We start from the raw sequence: 14,256 nt of genomic DNA, 5'->3' as shown, positions 1-14,256 counted from the left end.
GCGGGCCGGATGAGAATGTCTGGCGGGCCGGATGTGGCCCGCGGGCCGCCAGTTGGTGGTCACTGCTATACTGTATACACGGTTGATTAAACCTGGGGCTTTTGGTGTTGCATCGGTGGCTTTTGTTCCTATCGTTAAAAAAAAAGAAGTAATTGCTGAGAATTGTTAAATGGACAACATCATTACAATAACACGTTGTGGTCAGCTCTCCTATCAGATTGCAGACAAGCCAACAGACGGGTTGAATAGTCATTTATAATTAGTTTGGCAACAAATTAGCAGCAGATCAAACCTGTTAACACAACAGCAATGGTGTTTGCACGCTGTTGCTTAATATCACAAATCTAAGTCTAATAAGAAAGTGTTTTAGCTCTAAATTTGGTCTCCACCATCTCTTCAATTCTTCAAATATCTGGCTGGTAAGTTAGTTACTGTATCAGTATGTTGTTTGGTGCTGTTCGAGGTGTAAACACTAAACTGCCAACTGTGGCTGGAGATGACACTGATGAGAGCCAAGCCATCGAGTGCTTTATTGAGCTGAGGTTAACTGCGTACTCAATCAGCTGCTGTGTCGTTATGTTGCAGGTTTGCCCCGGCGAGAGACAAGTGTAACACTAGTTACCTTAAATGTGCACTGGCTCGAGATAAGGCTTGATTAACTTGTTTGTTTTTTTATGTCACCTTAAGGCCACTGAAGTTCTCTAAAGTGCTTGAAATGATAAGAATAGGCATTATAATGTGTTTCTTAATGAGCAGCTCTTTATCACAGACTTGTAAAGTGAGGGGTGTGAGGGAGTATTCAGTTGGTTTCAATCTGCAACTGCAAGTTCCCGCATAATCCTACACTTTGTCTCATTAGGCGCGTTCACACTGCGGTACTTTTCCCACAAAGGTTCATGCGAACTTAGTTCATGCGAACTCTTTAGTCCTCATGAACTAAGTACAGATCGCGTTCACACCGGAATAAGTCCCTGGGGGTGGATTAGGAAAATGAAGCCGCTGACGTCACTTCTTCTTCTTCTGCTTTGGGTTTACTGGTAGGCCGCAAACCACTTCACGGCGTATACTGCCGCCCAAAGTCCCCGGCCGGAAGTCCCCGGAGTTGGGGACTGGCTTCAGTAGAAGCTGCTGGGACTCCCAGCAGCTTCTACTGAAGCCTTCCGAGTAAATCGCCAGAACGCCGACACCTCCTCATCTCCACCGCTCCCATGTTTTATTTTGTGTTGCCATAAGTTAGTCTCTCTGCGTTTCTGCGCTGGGCTAATGCTAATGCTAATAATGCTAATGCGAGGATAATAAAATGGCGGCTTCACAAAACTTTTTGGGAGTTTTACGGGGCGTGGTTTGCAATCCGCCCAGCCAATCAGAAATATAGCTCTTTTCTCAAATAAGAGCCGCTCGAAAGTCCCTGCTCTCTAGCAGGGACTTTCGAGCGGGTACAAAGGTTCGCATTAACTAATTTTAGTACCGGCTCTTTTTGGTGTGAACGCGATCATGAACTAAGTTCGCATGAACCTTTGTGGGAAAAGTACCGCAGTGTGAATGCGCCTTTTGAGAGAGCTCCAAACTGCGTTGAAACTAACAACCCAAGTGGCTAATCATGGTACTACACAAACAGTCCCCTTTGGCCTCAAAGCATTTTTCCACATCATATTTAAATGTTGAAACACTAGTTGATATGACACCTGATTTTCCCAGGGCTAAGATTATGATCTTCACATCATTGGTGCAATGCAGGAAACCCGGTTTGTTTAGAGAGAAAAGATACAAACCGCATTGACTGAAATGCAAGTTAGTTATTTCTCTTTAGTTTTAACATCAATGTGTGGACTGTGCTTCCGATTAATATTGTCATTTATATGCAGGTATCTGTTTTTGGTAGCAAATGCAATTTTGTCTTTCATTCTAAGCAATATTTCGCATTTTTTTATAGTTAGCTGTCATAAGAAATGTGAGCGTACAGTTGAAGCAGTTGAACTTTGAAGGCAAACAAAGCAGCAAAAGGCATGACATTTCTATGTTCGGGCATGGCCTCATTACACAGAAAAGCAGAGTATCAACCATGCTGATCTTCTAGACCTCCCTCACTGCGCATTAGGCAAGACAATAAATGTCAAGCAGCTCTGCTCCTCACCCAGTCCCACAAGTGAGATTCATTACTAGCTATAGGGGTAATGGCTGTCCATCTCCTGAGAGGAAGTTAATGCTCTCTTTCCTTGGGACATGATCAATAGTCAGCAGGCCTGTTCAAGAGACGAGATGTGCTTGTACAGTGTGATAGGGAGGAGCTCCACAGCATCTCTCTCCACCAGGCCCTTTGTATTTGGAGCAGCAGGCTGACAGGGCAGCACACAGCCTTTCTGATCCACTCAAAATCTGCTGTATACATTATTCATGGCGAGGTGGATGTGATTACAGAGATGCAAACACTTCTCGAGCATTATTTGAGTTTGTCTCCTTTAAAGTCTAGATAACAGGAGCTCGCTGGTGTATCACTTGGCAAAATATGAGTGAATATTGGATCAAGCATAGATGCTGTCAGAGTTGGACCCACTAATGAGAATCAATGGAGGCAGTCAGACGCGCGTTGTTGATTCTGACATATCATTCGATTAACATGAAACATCTATTCTCAGGCTAAATGAGAAATTGGAATAGTAAACGAAAAATATCTTTTCAAAAAGCCTGGGTAACAACACATGTCAGCAGATACAAAGAGACGCCAGGATGTCCTTACATGTCGAGCCAAGAAACATGTTAAAAGATGACTTACATGCAAAGTGCAGGCTGGCTCTGCGGCTGAGGATGGACCCCCACGTGTTGAAGGCCGTGCACTGGTATACCCCGATGTCTTGGTTCTTGTCCAGGTTGCTAATGATCAGGCTGCCCCCAGACATGTGACGCCGGTAGTCATTCCCCAGATCAATGAGTGTTCCGTTTAGTGACCATCTGGAAAAACGCAAACACAATCAGTCGCTGAGCCCCCTGGAGATGCACACTCACGGTGTTTATCACAGAGATCGATTCAATCGGTCAAATCCTGCTGAGAAGATAAAAGGTCAGTAATAAGAGAGGGTTCCTGTATTGGGGAAATCTGAATGTAGTATGTGTCCCTTAAAGCAGGTTAGGACAAAAACTAAATGTATCGATATTGTGAACAGCTGTATCTCCCTGTTTAACGTTTCCATCCATTGAAGTATTTTGTTTTTTACTAATGTAGGAAAAATACCAAAACTGAGCAAATCTGCGTTGGTGAATATTCCCTTTTCTCCCACTCACATGGTGAAGTCGGTTTTTATTTCATCTCAATGTTATTTACATTCACTTGCGACGTCATGTTTTTTGTCCCGTTTGTATTTCTGCTAGTAGAATATGTGCAAACAGATTCCATCGACACATTATGGGCTAATTTAGTGTTTTTGTTTTTTAACAAAATAATGTGTCATCGTTTAGTGAGAAGAAGCTTTTTCAAAATGGTTGCTTTTTGTAGACACCCTGAAGGCATCGCACTGTCGATCGGAAATATCTTAGCAACTGTTGGATGGGTTACCATGCCGTTTGGTTCAGATAGCAATAGTGTTCAAAAGGTACTTTCTAATGACTTTGGTTATCTTTTTCACTTAGCACCATAACAGTATTTCAAATGTTTCAATTATCAGTTCCTAAGATCTGCAGGGGCAACCATGAGATTCAGATTTGTAGTTTTTAGTGTACAATTTGGCAACACCCCCAGCCACTGGCATCCGCTGGGCTTTTGACTGGGACACACCCATTTGAGTCTGATCTGGAGTGCTACATCTGTAACTGCATAAAGGAAAATCAGTACAAACATGTATGTCCCGCTCAGGATGAACATCTTTAGGGATTCCCAAACCATTCAAAATATAACTTGAGTTAAGGTAGTGTTATTATTTTAATTTAAAAAGGTCCTCAAATCCTTAAATTACAATTATTTGCGATCTAGTCAAAGGGGCGCTGGCAAAATCTTTATATGAAAAGTGATGATTGTAGCTGCGTAAATGTAGTGAAGGAAAACATTTTAATATGTAAAGCTTAAACACAAAATTTGTTAACAAGGTAAACAACATACGGTATCCACAACAAATCAGCATGTTTGCGTTTCCACTATGAGGATGTTAGCATGAGGGCGCTAGCTTTTAGCTCAAGGCACAAGTTTGCCAAAGTACAGCCTCACAGAGCAACGAGCATAAGTCCCTAAATCTATTCATACATTCCTGCTCTTTGAATAAAAAAGGAAAACAGAAGTCAATTGCATCCAATGATTGTATATGTGTATGCAAATGTTGATGCAGATCAGATCCATATTAAGAAACCCTTAGCATTTTGTTGAATTCAAATTTCAAATCTGAAGGACTGTGAAGCCTCGGCAGAGTTATGTGCTCTCTGAGTGCTTTCTAATTAGTTCATGTTTGTGCTTTTGTGTTTCCGACTTATTGCTTTCTGACACCTTCATATTGCGTCTTCGACAGACCATTTCCTTCACGGAAAGGTCACAAGACACTTTGTCATGCGAGCGCCGTTCAGAAAGTGACGACTATTAATCACAAGCGACCAACAGAGACAAAACACTTGAATAATGTTCCTGCTGAACAATGGAAACACTTTATACATTATTCACTGAAATCTACAGTCTGTCGGCTTGGCAGCAACATATTTCATTGTGTTGCAAACGGAGTGATATGTACACACATGGAGGTAACAGAACTTTATCTCAGACCATTGAGTCAGATACAAACAACCTTTCAAGTTGCTTAAAGCTTTTTTGAAAGAATACTGTATGTGCCTTTGTGACAGGACTGCAAAATGACATTTCCAACGATAAAGAAACAAAAAATCAATATCATTTCTTCCTCTCCCGGGCAAACTAACAGGCTGTTAGAATGATACTTCATGCCGTCATAAAGCCCGCCATGGCTCGCCCTGACAGACTACAACAGATGAAGCTGTCTTTCATCTCATAGCTTGCATTATTCATCTAAAATTCACCGCCAAATCTGACTGATTGCACTCTCACTGTTCCAATGACAATATTACTAACTACTTCTCGTGTTTCTAAGAAATACAAACGAAAACATTTGTATTAAAACATCAACTTGAAGATTACATTTTAAGGCATTGTACTCTTGCCTGTTTCCTCACTCAGTGCTAACAGGGGGGATTATTGTGTGTGAGAGAGGAGGAGGTTAAATGGAAAGGGATGGGAAGCTAGTTAGACTTCCAGCCACCCAGCATGATTGAGCCTAATGGGAGAGGAAGGTGGGCAGCCTGTATAGATCACACAGCATTGGTGTAGACAGCTGGTGGGGTGTGATGGTGTCTCTGCACCACGGACGCAATCAGTAGACCACCTCCCTCCTCTGTCTGCAGAAACACCTGCTATTAGAGGACAGGGGAACCATGTGCAACAGCGGCTTATGCTCCTAGTACTAGGATGGGTTAAAAGCAGGGACTACATTTCACTGTGTGTGATATTTGCATGAACATGTGTGACCAATAAAGAGGGTTTCATCCTCCAATGCTATATGGTTAGCATTAATGCTAACCATATAGCATTTGAGGATGGGTTAGGGTTAGGGTTAGTGCACCACTAAGATTAAGATGGACTTTTATTAATCCTCGTGGGGAAATTGTTTCTCTGCATTTGACCCATCCTAGTGTTAGGAGCAGTGTGCTGCCATTTTGAACGGCGCCCGGGGAGCAGTGTGGGGAACGGTGCCTTGCTCAGGGACACCTCGGTAGCACCTGGTCTTGCTGGGACTTGAACTGGTGACCTTCCAGTTGCCAAGCCAACTCCCTATCGACTTCACCGCCACCGCCCCCTACTACAGGCTAAAACATATCCTTTTGAGAGTTTGGGCATCCCTAACATGAACTCGTTCACACTAGTGAAAAGAAAACAACCAAAATACACATGTAAGTTTATATTTCACCAACTTTGTCGACTGGTGTCTTCAGATTTCTCCTAAATGTACCCGAAGTTAGCCATGTATAATGCCTCATTAAGCTTTTTTTAAATAACATTTTAGAAAATATTATACACCAACAATTATTATTTAACTGTACATATCTTTAGAGGCTGTTTTTATCACAGGCTGAGTCAGAAATCTCCACTTTTCATCACTTACACAGTACATACAACACACCCCAATTGCATTACGTTCTATATTCTGGAGTTGTTTTTACAGAGGGAGTTGTTCATTCATGGCCTGATTTATTCCCAAAAATACAGAAATAGATGTTGTATTTATGGCTGTTGAGTATTTTCAGTTTTATGGAGTGATAAAAAACATCCTAACACTATCCCAAATTCCCTCTGTAAAAACCTTTGTTTCCATGTCAACAAAATGAAACAAGACATTTGAACCTGGCTTTATCCAATGATCAGATTTATTATTTTGGCAAATGAATGCAAATTAGCACATAATATAATGTCTAATATGCATACAATTTAATTAAACTTGTAACACAATTGTCTTAATGTAAGTAATTCAATGGAGAAACGTCCTGGTAATAGCTATATTTACCCTATGTAATCTACACAATTCAAATAACCATGTTGGCATTTGAATGGCAGCCATGTCACTGCTTGTCGTTACCAGCAAGTTGAGAACAAACAAAATAAATCCGCTCTAGTAATTTCCCACTTTGTGACATTGACAGGTGTGTGAAGAGATGTGAGCCTTTGCACTCAGCAAACATGAAGACACATCAGCACAACGCACTGCTCAGAACAAAGCGTCTTTAGAAATGCAGCTGGCTGTAATCCTTTATACCGAAGGGACCAAACAGAAACATGAGTGAGAAACGCAGCCTTCTCAATGGTGTGTTATTTTACGGCCTTTTGGCAGTCTGTTTGAATTGTGAGCATATGTTCAAATTTGCCGGTTCCTCTTCAAACAGTTTGAAATGTTTTTCCGCCATCAAAACACAGCATGGTGATTTATTCTGCAGCCCTACTTTGTGAATGACCTCCTTATGAATAAGCCAACAGCATGAGTGAGTCACCTGTGATTAAATACATGTTAATTATGAAGCAGTAAACCATCAAGTCAAGTAAATGTTTATAGGTCGTAAATACTGTTTATTTAAAGGAGTCTAATGAATTAAAGTGTAATGCTACAGTAGGGCTGCTCAATTAATCGTATTTTAATCGCAATTACGATTTGGCTTGCAACGACTATGAAAACAACATAATCGAAACAAAACGATTTTTTATTTATTTTTTGGTTTTTCAGTTGAATTATATACTTAAAGGTGGGGAAGGTAAGTTTGAGAAACCGGCTCGAGATACACTTTTTGTTATATTCCATGGAATGCTCTTAACATCCCGATAGCGATGAATATCTGAAGTGCTTTGACAAAAAATCCATTAAAAAAATGTCATCTGTAGAAGCCGTAATACTGTAAAAAGTACAACGGCCCGGCTAAACGGATTGGTTGTACTTTTTACCTGCCTACCTGTCTGTCAGCCTTCCATCGGGGCACAAACTTATCTCGTGCCCTCATTGGTCATATGCGCGTTCGTGTGTGTTGGAGGAGGGGCTCTGTGAGGAAGTGGCAGATTTTCTCCGGTTGTGTATTTTCAAATTCTAGCGATCTCGAGCCGGTTTCTCAAACTTACCTACCCCACCTTTAAGGTTCAGGGTAATCAACTGTTCAAAACATACTGTTAAACAATTTTTTTTAAATAAATGGATGTTTTCAATGTAAATGGATAATCGTTTCTAATAATCGTGATAATCGAGATTATGATTTGTCATAATCGAGCAGCCCTATGCTACAGAGGGATTTTCCAAAACAGAACATAATGTTGTTCTAATTAATGGCTTTCAACTGTTGTAAAATTGACGAGTAAATATTCAATTATCTGTAATACTATAGAGAGGCGAAGTCCCTCCCCTTCCGGGGGACCTCCATGGGACCTTATTTTGGAAAAAATCATGTATTGAAGTCATTGGAGAGAGAAAGATTATCTTTCGATCCCGTTTGAATTGTGCAACGAATTACAGATATGATGTTTGTCAATTTAAAAGATAATTTTGCAAGAAAAAAAAATTAAAATGTGTCGTAAAATTGTGAAGCAACATATTTTTTTGTGTGAAACGCTCAATGAACTACATCTCTGGTCTTGCACACGTCACCAACACAAAGATGGCCATCACGTTAACACATTTCACTTCTTTCTTTCAGAATGAAGCGAAAAGTATTCAAAGAGGTTAAAATCACTCCAAGTCTGGGCGCGTTGAGAGCTGCACGTACACACAAGGGGAGTTAGTCGGTTCCGTGAGAGCCAGCATGCGGCACCGGCTTTACGAGGTGTCGGTGAGTAACACGAGTGTAATGTGTAACGTTAATGTACGCGACTCTGGGATTTGTAGTCTTTCTAGTTGCATATTTTTCATAGTCTTATATTTCAACAGTTTTACGACAAACTGTGACTTTTTTGACATGGAAATGATTTTTTAAGATTGACAAACATCATGTGTGTAATTCGTGGCACAATTCAAACGGGATCGAAAGATAATCTTTCTCTCCCCATTGACTTCAATACATAATTTTTCAGAAAGAAGGTCCCACGGGGCGGAAGTAGAAGGGCGGGACCTCGCCTCTCTATACTGACTGAACATCACTTTTTGCAATCATTTAAATGCACTGCTCTGATTGGTTAGCTAGCCGGCTCTGTTGTGATTGGTCAACCGCTTAGAGATGTCCCGCCCCTTAGCCTTAGTGTTTTATAGTGAGGTTGTTATGTTACAGAAGTAAACAAAGGAGTCCAATCGAAGCGTTTCAGGTAGGGGAGTGTGTGGGAGAGAAACTCCCTTTGGAGGGAACTTTGGAAATGTAGACTTTGCAGACCATTTACATGCACTAAAACCGATATAAACACACTACAGGAAAGGAAAACCCCCAAAAGCACAAGAGGGCTTCATCAAACATCTATCAGAGGAGGAACATCTATGTGTGGTTGCTTTATTTGAAGGGGTCACCAACCAAAAAAACACACTACAAACCCTTCTCATGTATTATCAAGAAATTCAACTCAGACAACTATAACAAAAATCAATAAGCAGTTTTCTACCTGTGTCCAGCCTGCTGCTAATGAGCGTAATCAATCATAGCAGAATCTTCCGGCAGAGCCTGCCAGGCTGTTATTGTGTTCACCTGTGTGTCAGCGCATGTGTGTGTGTCTATGGGAGGATGTTGTGACCATGGCATTTCGTCCATGCCCAACGCAGACACCAACACATACAGGTGTGTATCAAAATTAAGGTCAAGTTGTGGGTGTGGTCTGAGCAGGGGGTGTTTCTGTGTGGGCGCACGACTGTGGAGAGATGCTGTGACCTTGATAGCATCTCAACAATGCAAGACAGGCATGATACTTTAAAGATGTTTTAAAGAATGTCGTGTTTAAAGATGGGTACGGTTTGCAAGGGGATTAGAGGCTATTAGGGCCATTTATTCCTCATGCGGCCTGATTTTGTCAACACAAAAATGTGCCGAAATGTGTAAAAGAAAGGCTAAGTTCAAAGATGGCTCTGGTCCAAGAAAAGGAGCTGGAAGTAAGAAGAGGGGAAGTGACCATCCCCTGACTTCAGGCATAGGCGAGATTGTCTCTCCACGTTCTTTACTGGTATCTTTGTGTACTGTATAATTCCCTCTCTCCAACACAGACTGCATACGTAAGTAACAGAAGGTGACTCAGGCAGAGCGGAGGTCGTACGGTTAGCACAGCCACAACTGAATCACATACTCCATCGAACACCACATCAGGTGGAGGGAGCTTACAGTGGATCCCGGAGAACAGAATGCTGCGGTGCTGCAGGCGCGGGCTGATCTGAGCGTGCTCTGCATGAACTCCCGGTGACCTTGAGGTTCACATCAATTTTGCAAGAGGTCTACTCATCAAATAGACCAGGGACTGTACTGCAGCACTGGCTCACCTGCGTTCCTTCAGGCAGACACCACACACACCCACACACACATATCTCTGAGCTGATAATGGAAATTCAACTGCTGACCGGGGTACTCTGTACACTTACGTTCAGTAGGTTATTGCTGTTCCGTTTTTAATAAATTGATGTCCATTTGGCTTTCAAGCCAAATGTTACACAATAAATATTCCTAAAACCACCGGAGTGTGTGTGCGGGTTTGTGCGCCTGTGTTCCAGCTTAAAAATTGTTGGCAATTACTGACATGATGCCATAAATATAGTACATGTGCAGAGCCATATTATGTGAACAGCAGATATAACACCATTTACAACTACAATTTATAGCCAGGAAATATTATGCTTTTACTCATAGTAAAAGTCAAATGAATAAATAAAAGCATAGTCGTCAAAGGCCGACAGAGTAAATAATTCAAAGACCATATATCCAGACATATCTCCCTCCCACTCGTCATACAGAAAGGCTCGGTCAGTGCCCCTTGGAGTATGATACAAATGTACCAACGTTATAGAGAGCTTTGGGAAGGTGCGAAGGGATGATGAAATGAACAAACAAACACAATATTTTTGCCCAGCAGACCTCTCTTCATGTCCTCTGTGAAACCAAACGTCCCTCCAGAGATCCTGGGATGGGGACATCTTCTTTTTAACATACTCTGCCGCCGTTCCATTCTTTTGAAACGGTCGTGTCCTTACGGAGCTTTTAAAAGGGTTTTTATAAGGTTTATGTTTACGGAGGTTTTTAATGTTTTTTTAAACACCTATCTACCGAGAGCCAGTGCACCGCTGCACTCTTCCCCAACCTAATCCTAATTTAACAGTTATTCTATGTAACAAACACTAACCCTTTCATCCTGTTTTGGATTAAACTAGGGCTGCTCAATTAAATCGTATTGTAATCGCGATTACGATTATGGCTTGCAACGATTACGAAAACAACGTAATCGAAATAAAACGATTATTTTTTTATTATTTTTTTTCAAATATATATATATTTTTTTGGTTTTTCAGTTGAATTATACTTAAAGTTCTGGGTAATCAACTGTTAAAAATATACTGTTAAAAAAAAATCTCCAATAAATGGGTGTTTTCAAAGTCAATGAATAATCGCATTTAATAATCGCAATTACAATTATTGACACAAATAATCGAGATTATGATTTTTGCCATAATCGAGCAGCCCTAGATTAAACCACACTTTAACACTAACCCTAACTAAACACTTAAAGTAATCCAGAAGCTCTCTTCTTATCTAACCAAGTCATGTTGCATAAGTAAACTTAAAACTTACATTTTTTAAAGATTGTATGCATTAAACAAGCTGGAAACTGTACATTTCCATGTTTATTCTGAAACACCCGATGCATGTAATGAGCAGAAATCGACTAGAGGTATCGAGAACATCATAGCTTGAAGCATAGGGCCTCTGAGCAAGCTTGTGTATTTGACAAATTGTCTTTATCTTTAGCCCCCATGGCTGCCTTCATCCACTTTATCCCTTTGGTTTTGAAATGGATCTCATAAGCCCAAGAATCATAGAATTGTCTCACCCACTAAAAAGACAAGTCAACCTCCAAAACATACAATCGATTTGACTTGAAACAATTTCTACATTCAGCCCTGATATCTGGCTCTTTCATAACAAAAGAAATCTTCCAATAACGCCGTCCCATTTTCTATTTATGTCCCCGTTACCCTGAACCAAACCCGTAAACAAAAGGTAGAGTCATACATCTGCCTGAAGTCACATAACATGATAGCAGACACCAGCCAGAGTACTTTTTTATTCCCCGCTTTCCAATCACTGCTGTGCCCTTGATCCTGTGTTACAGCAGATTCATAGTAAACACAGTGACAGGTGTATTCATAAAGCATGGCTCTGAGCCCTGGAGTGTGCTCTGGCGCTACACCGGACTATTTGTCAACTGAAGAACTGTCAGGGTTCCTGTTCATATATTCATGGTGTCAGCGAGTGGGCGAGGTGCAGGGGAGCATCCAAGTGTTGGAAACTAATCCGGACCATATGAAGCTAAGCAGTCAAAAGGGGTATGAGCATAACCACAATTGACAACCTTATATTCTAATTTTCTCTCTCTACTTTAATTTTAACCAATCGGATGGGATATTCAAACCTGTCAGACCGCCTGTTTAATGACTCATCCACCTCTTGATCAATGTTAAATTGATTTCAGTATTACAGGAGCAATTATATGATGATTTGTTAGGTTTAAGATGTTAGGTGTTTCCACTCTGTATGGCTCTTTCAGTTAGCGGTACCATGCATCTTCCAAAATGCCAGTCTGCATCACATCCCGATCTGCCGGTGCTTTTTCCATAATGGATTTTTCCATGTGTGATTTTTGAGCACCAGTCTGTAAAGCCTTTCAAGTTCTTGACAGTCTCTGACATAGTTGCTGGTAACGATTTAAAGCAGGGTGATTTTACATATTGTTTTTCCTGTCAAATCCTGCTTGTATCCGTCAGAGCTTTTTCCAGATTCAGTTCATTTGGTTGCTTTGATACCATCGTCGCATTCGTCCCGCGTTCCCTTTGTGTTCACGCTATATCCATGAGCGGTCCAACAGTTGCCAATCGTGATCAAGCTATTCCGTCATTGTTGAGAAGTATCACGAGAAGAACATTAACAGTCTTTTCTTTTTTCCATCTTCATTATGGAGAACCAGCGGAGTGTATTGCTAATTGCTTTCATTGCGTTATTGTGGATAATACACACATGTGGATTAACTGAACAAAATACCCTCTTCCAGCAAACAATGGCAGTTCTAAAACAATCAAATAATACATGTATAAATTAGTTAGAGCACGTTGCATTCTGAGACGGCAATTGCTTTTCTGACAGCACGTAACCCAACCCTAACCCTAACTCGATTATCTTTGTAAAGCTAGACAATGTTTCTTGTCATAAGCTATTTTTCACATCAGGCAAAGCACGAGTGTGTCGTTTCTGACTGCAAACCGTCTGTGCTCGAGCCATGATGTTAAAAACCACATCAATGAGTCACAATGTTACACTGGGTGATTTTGATTATTACTTTGAACATGAGCACTGTGGTTTATTTTGACTCACCCCACATGCACCATCCTTCTACTCTTGATACTCAATGAGCAACCAATTTGTATTAATGCACTACTGAAATAACTCCCCTTTACCCCTGTTTGTGATATGTTTGCTAAAAAAGACAGTTGTTAAAGGAAATCACTGAGCGTTTATTCTTATTTCCATGTTTAAATATGTATGTCTTCAGTACGAACCAATGGGCTTGGATGTGAGAACCATACACAGGGAAGTCAGTTAGATTAACAGAACATTATTTTAACTACCTAGTATGTCTGGGTATGTTCAAGAAGTTTGCAGACAATGAGAATATATGTGACCTGCTCTATCGAAATCAGTCGCATTGACCCGAAGACACGTTTTGAGTTGTATACACTGTTGGAAAGAGGAGATTCCTAGCTTTCTAATGATATCAGGATTGTTGTTGTACTCCAACAAAATACGTCGCATTATATAATGACTGTCACGAGTCATCATTTTGAGAAAAATGTCTTCAAAGTTTCCTCTTCTCTGGAATCCATCGATCTGATTGATTATTAGCGGAGAAAATGATAAACAAATATTTCCGTTTGGATTACTGGTCTGGGGGAAGCTCGCGAGTGTGTGTGTGTGTGTGTGTATACGTGTGTGTGTTTGTGTATTTTTGCGTGTGTGTGTATTGTGTTTGTTTCCCGGGGAAAACGCTCACGAGAAACACCGGCTGTTGTTATGCCTGCTGTGACGTTAAGTTACTCCGTTATCCGCTTGTAATTATGCCGAAGCTTCAAAGTTGTATTTATCATCTGAATTTGCCGAAACAAGTTTAATATTCTGAAAGCCAAGACTTTGTTTAATTTAAATCAGATGAAAACAAACTGTAACGGACCCTGCCGTGTTATCTATGATTACTATACGCCTTACATTCATAATGTCAGCGGAGGGAGGGGGGGCGGCGCTGCGGAACAGCAGAGTGGCGAGCTGTCTTCTTCCCTTTACAAGCTTCACACATGTATTTATCGTGTGATTTTGGAAATAAAAGTTTCATATTCTGAAAGCCAAGACTTTCTTTTTTTTTAAATCAAACAAAACACCCGAACCCCGAAAAACCCCGCGGGTCACATATAGACTAACATTTAAAGTGGAGTAAAAGGTCAGCGATGGGTTCGGGTAACAAAACTCCCAGAAACCTGCAGGTCCACAGGTCAACTTACCACTTTTAAATCCAGACTG

At 40.8% G+C, this 14,256-nt stretch overlaps 1 protein-coding gene across 1 annotated transcript in view; it reads right to left on the bottom strand.

Moving 5' to 3' along the window:
* cntn3b (contactin 3b) overlaps positions 1–14,256 on the bottom strand; it is a 69,345-nt gene that overhangs the window by 39,751 nt on the left and 15,338 nt on the right. Inside the window, exon 4 of the mRNA XM_034083944.2 lies at positions 2,774–2,949. Within this exon, the coding sequence (XP_033939835.1) occupies positions 2,774–2,949 (176 nt within the window). The remainder of the gene's footprint in view (positions 1–2,773; positions 2,950–14,256) is intronic.

Source organism: Pseudochaenichthys georgianus, chromosome 5 (genome assembly GCF_902827115.2).
Source record: "Pseudochaenichthys georgianus chromosome 5, fPseGeo1.2, whole genome shotgun sequence".
NCBI lineage: Eukaryota > Metazoa > Chordata > Actinopteri > Perciformes > Channichthyidae > Pseudochaenichthys > Pseudochaenichthys georgianus.
Note: the sequence above shows the minus strand (reverse complement) of the source record. Positions and strands in the feature narration are given on the sequence as shown.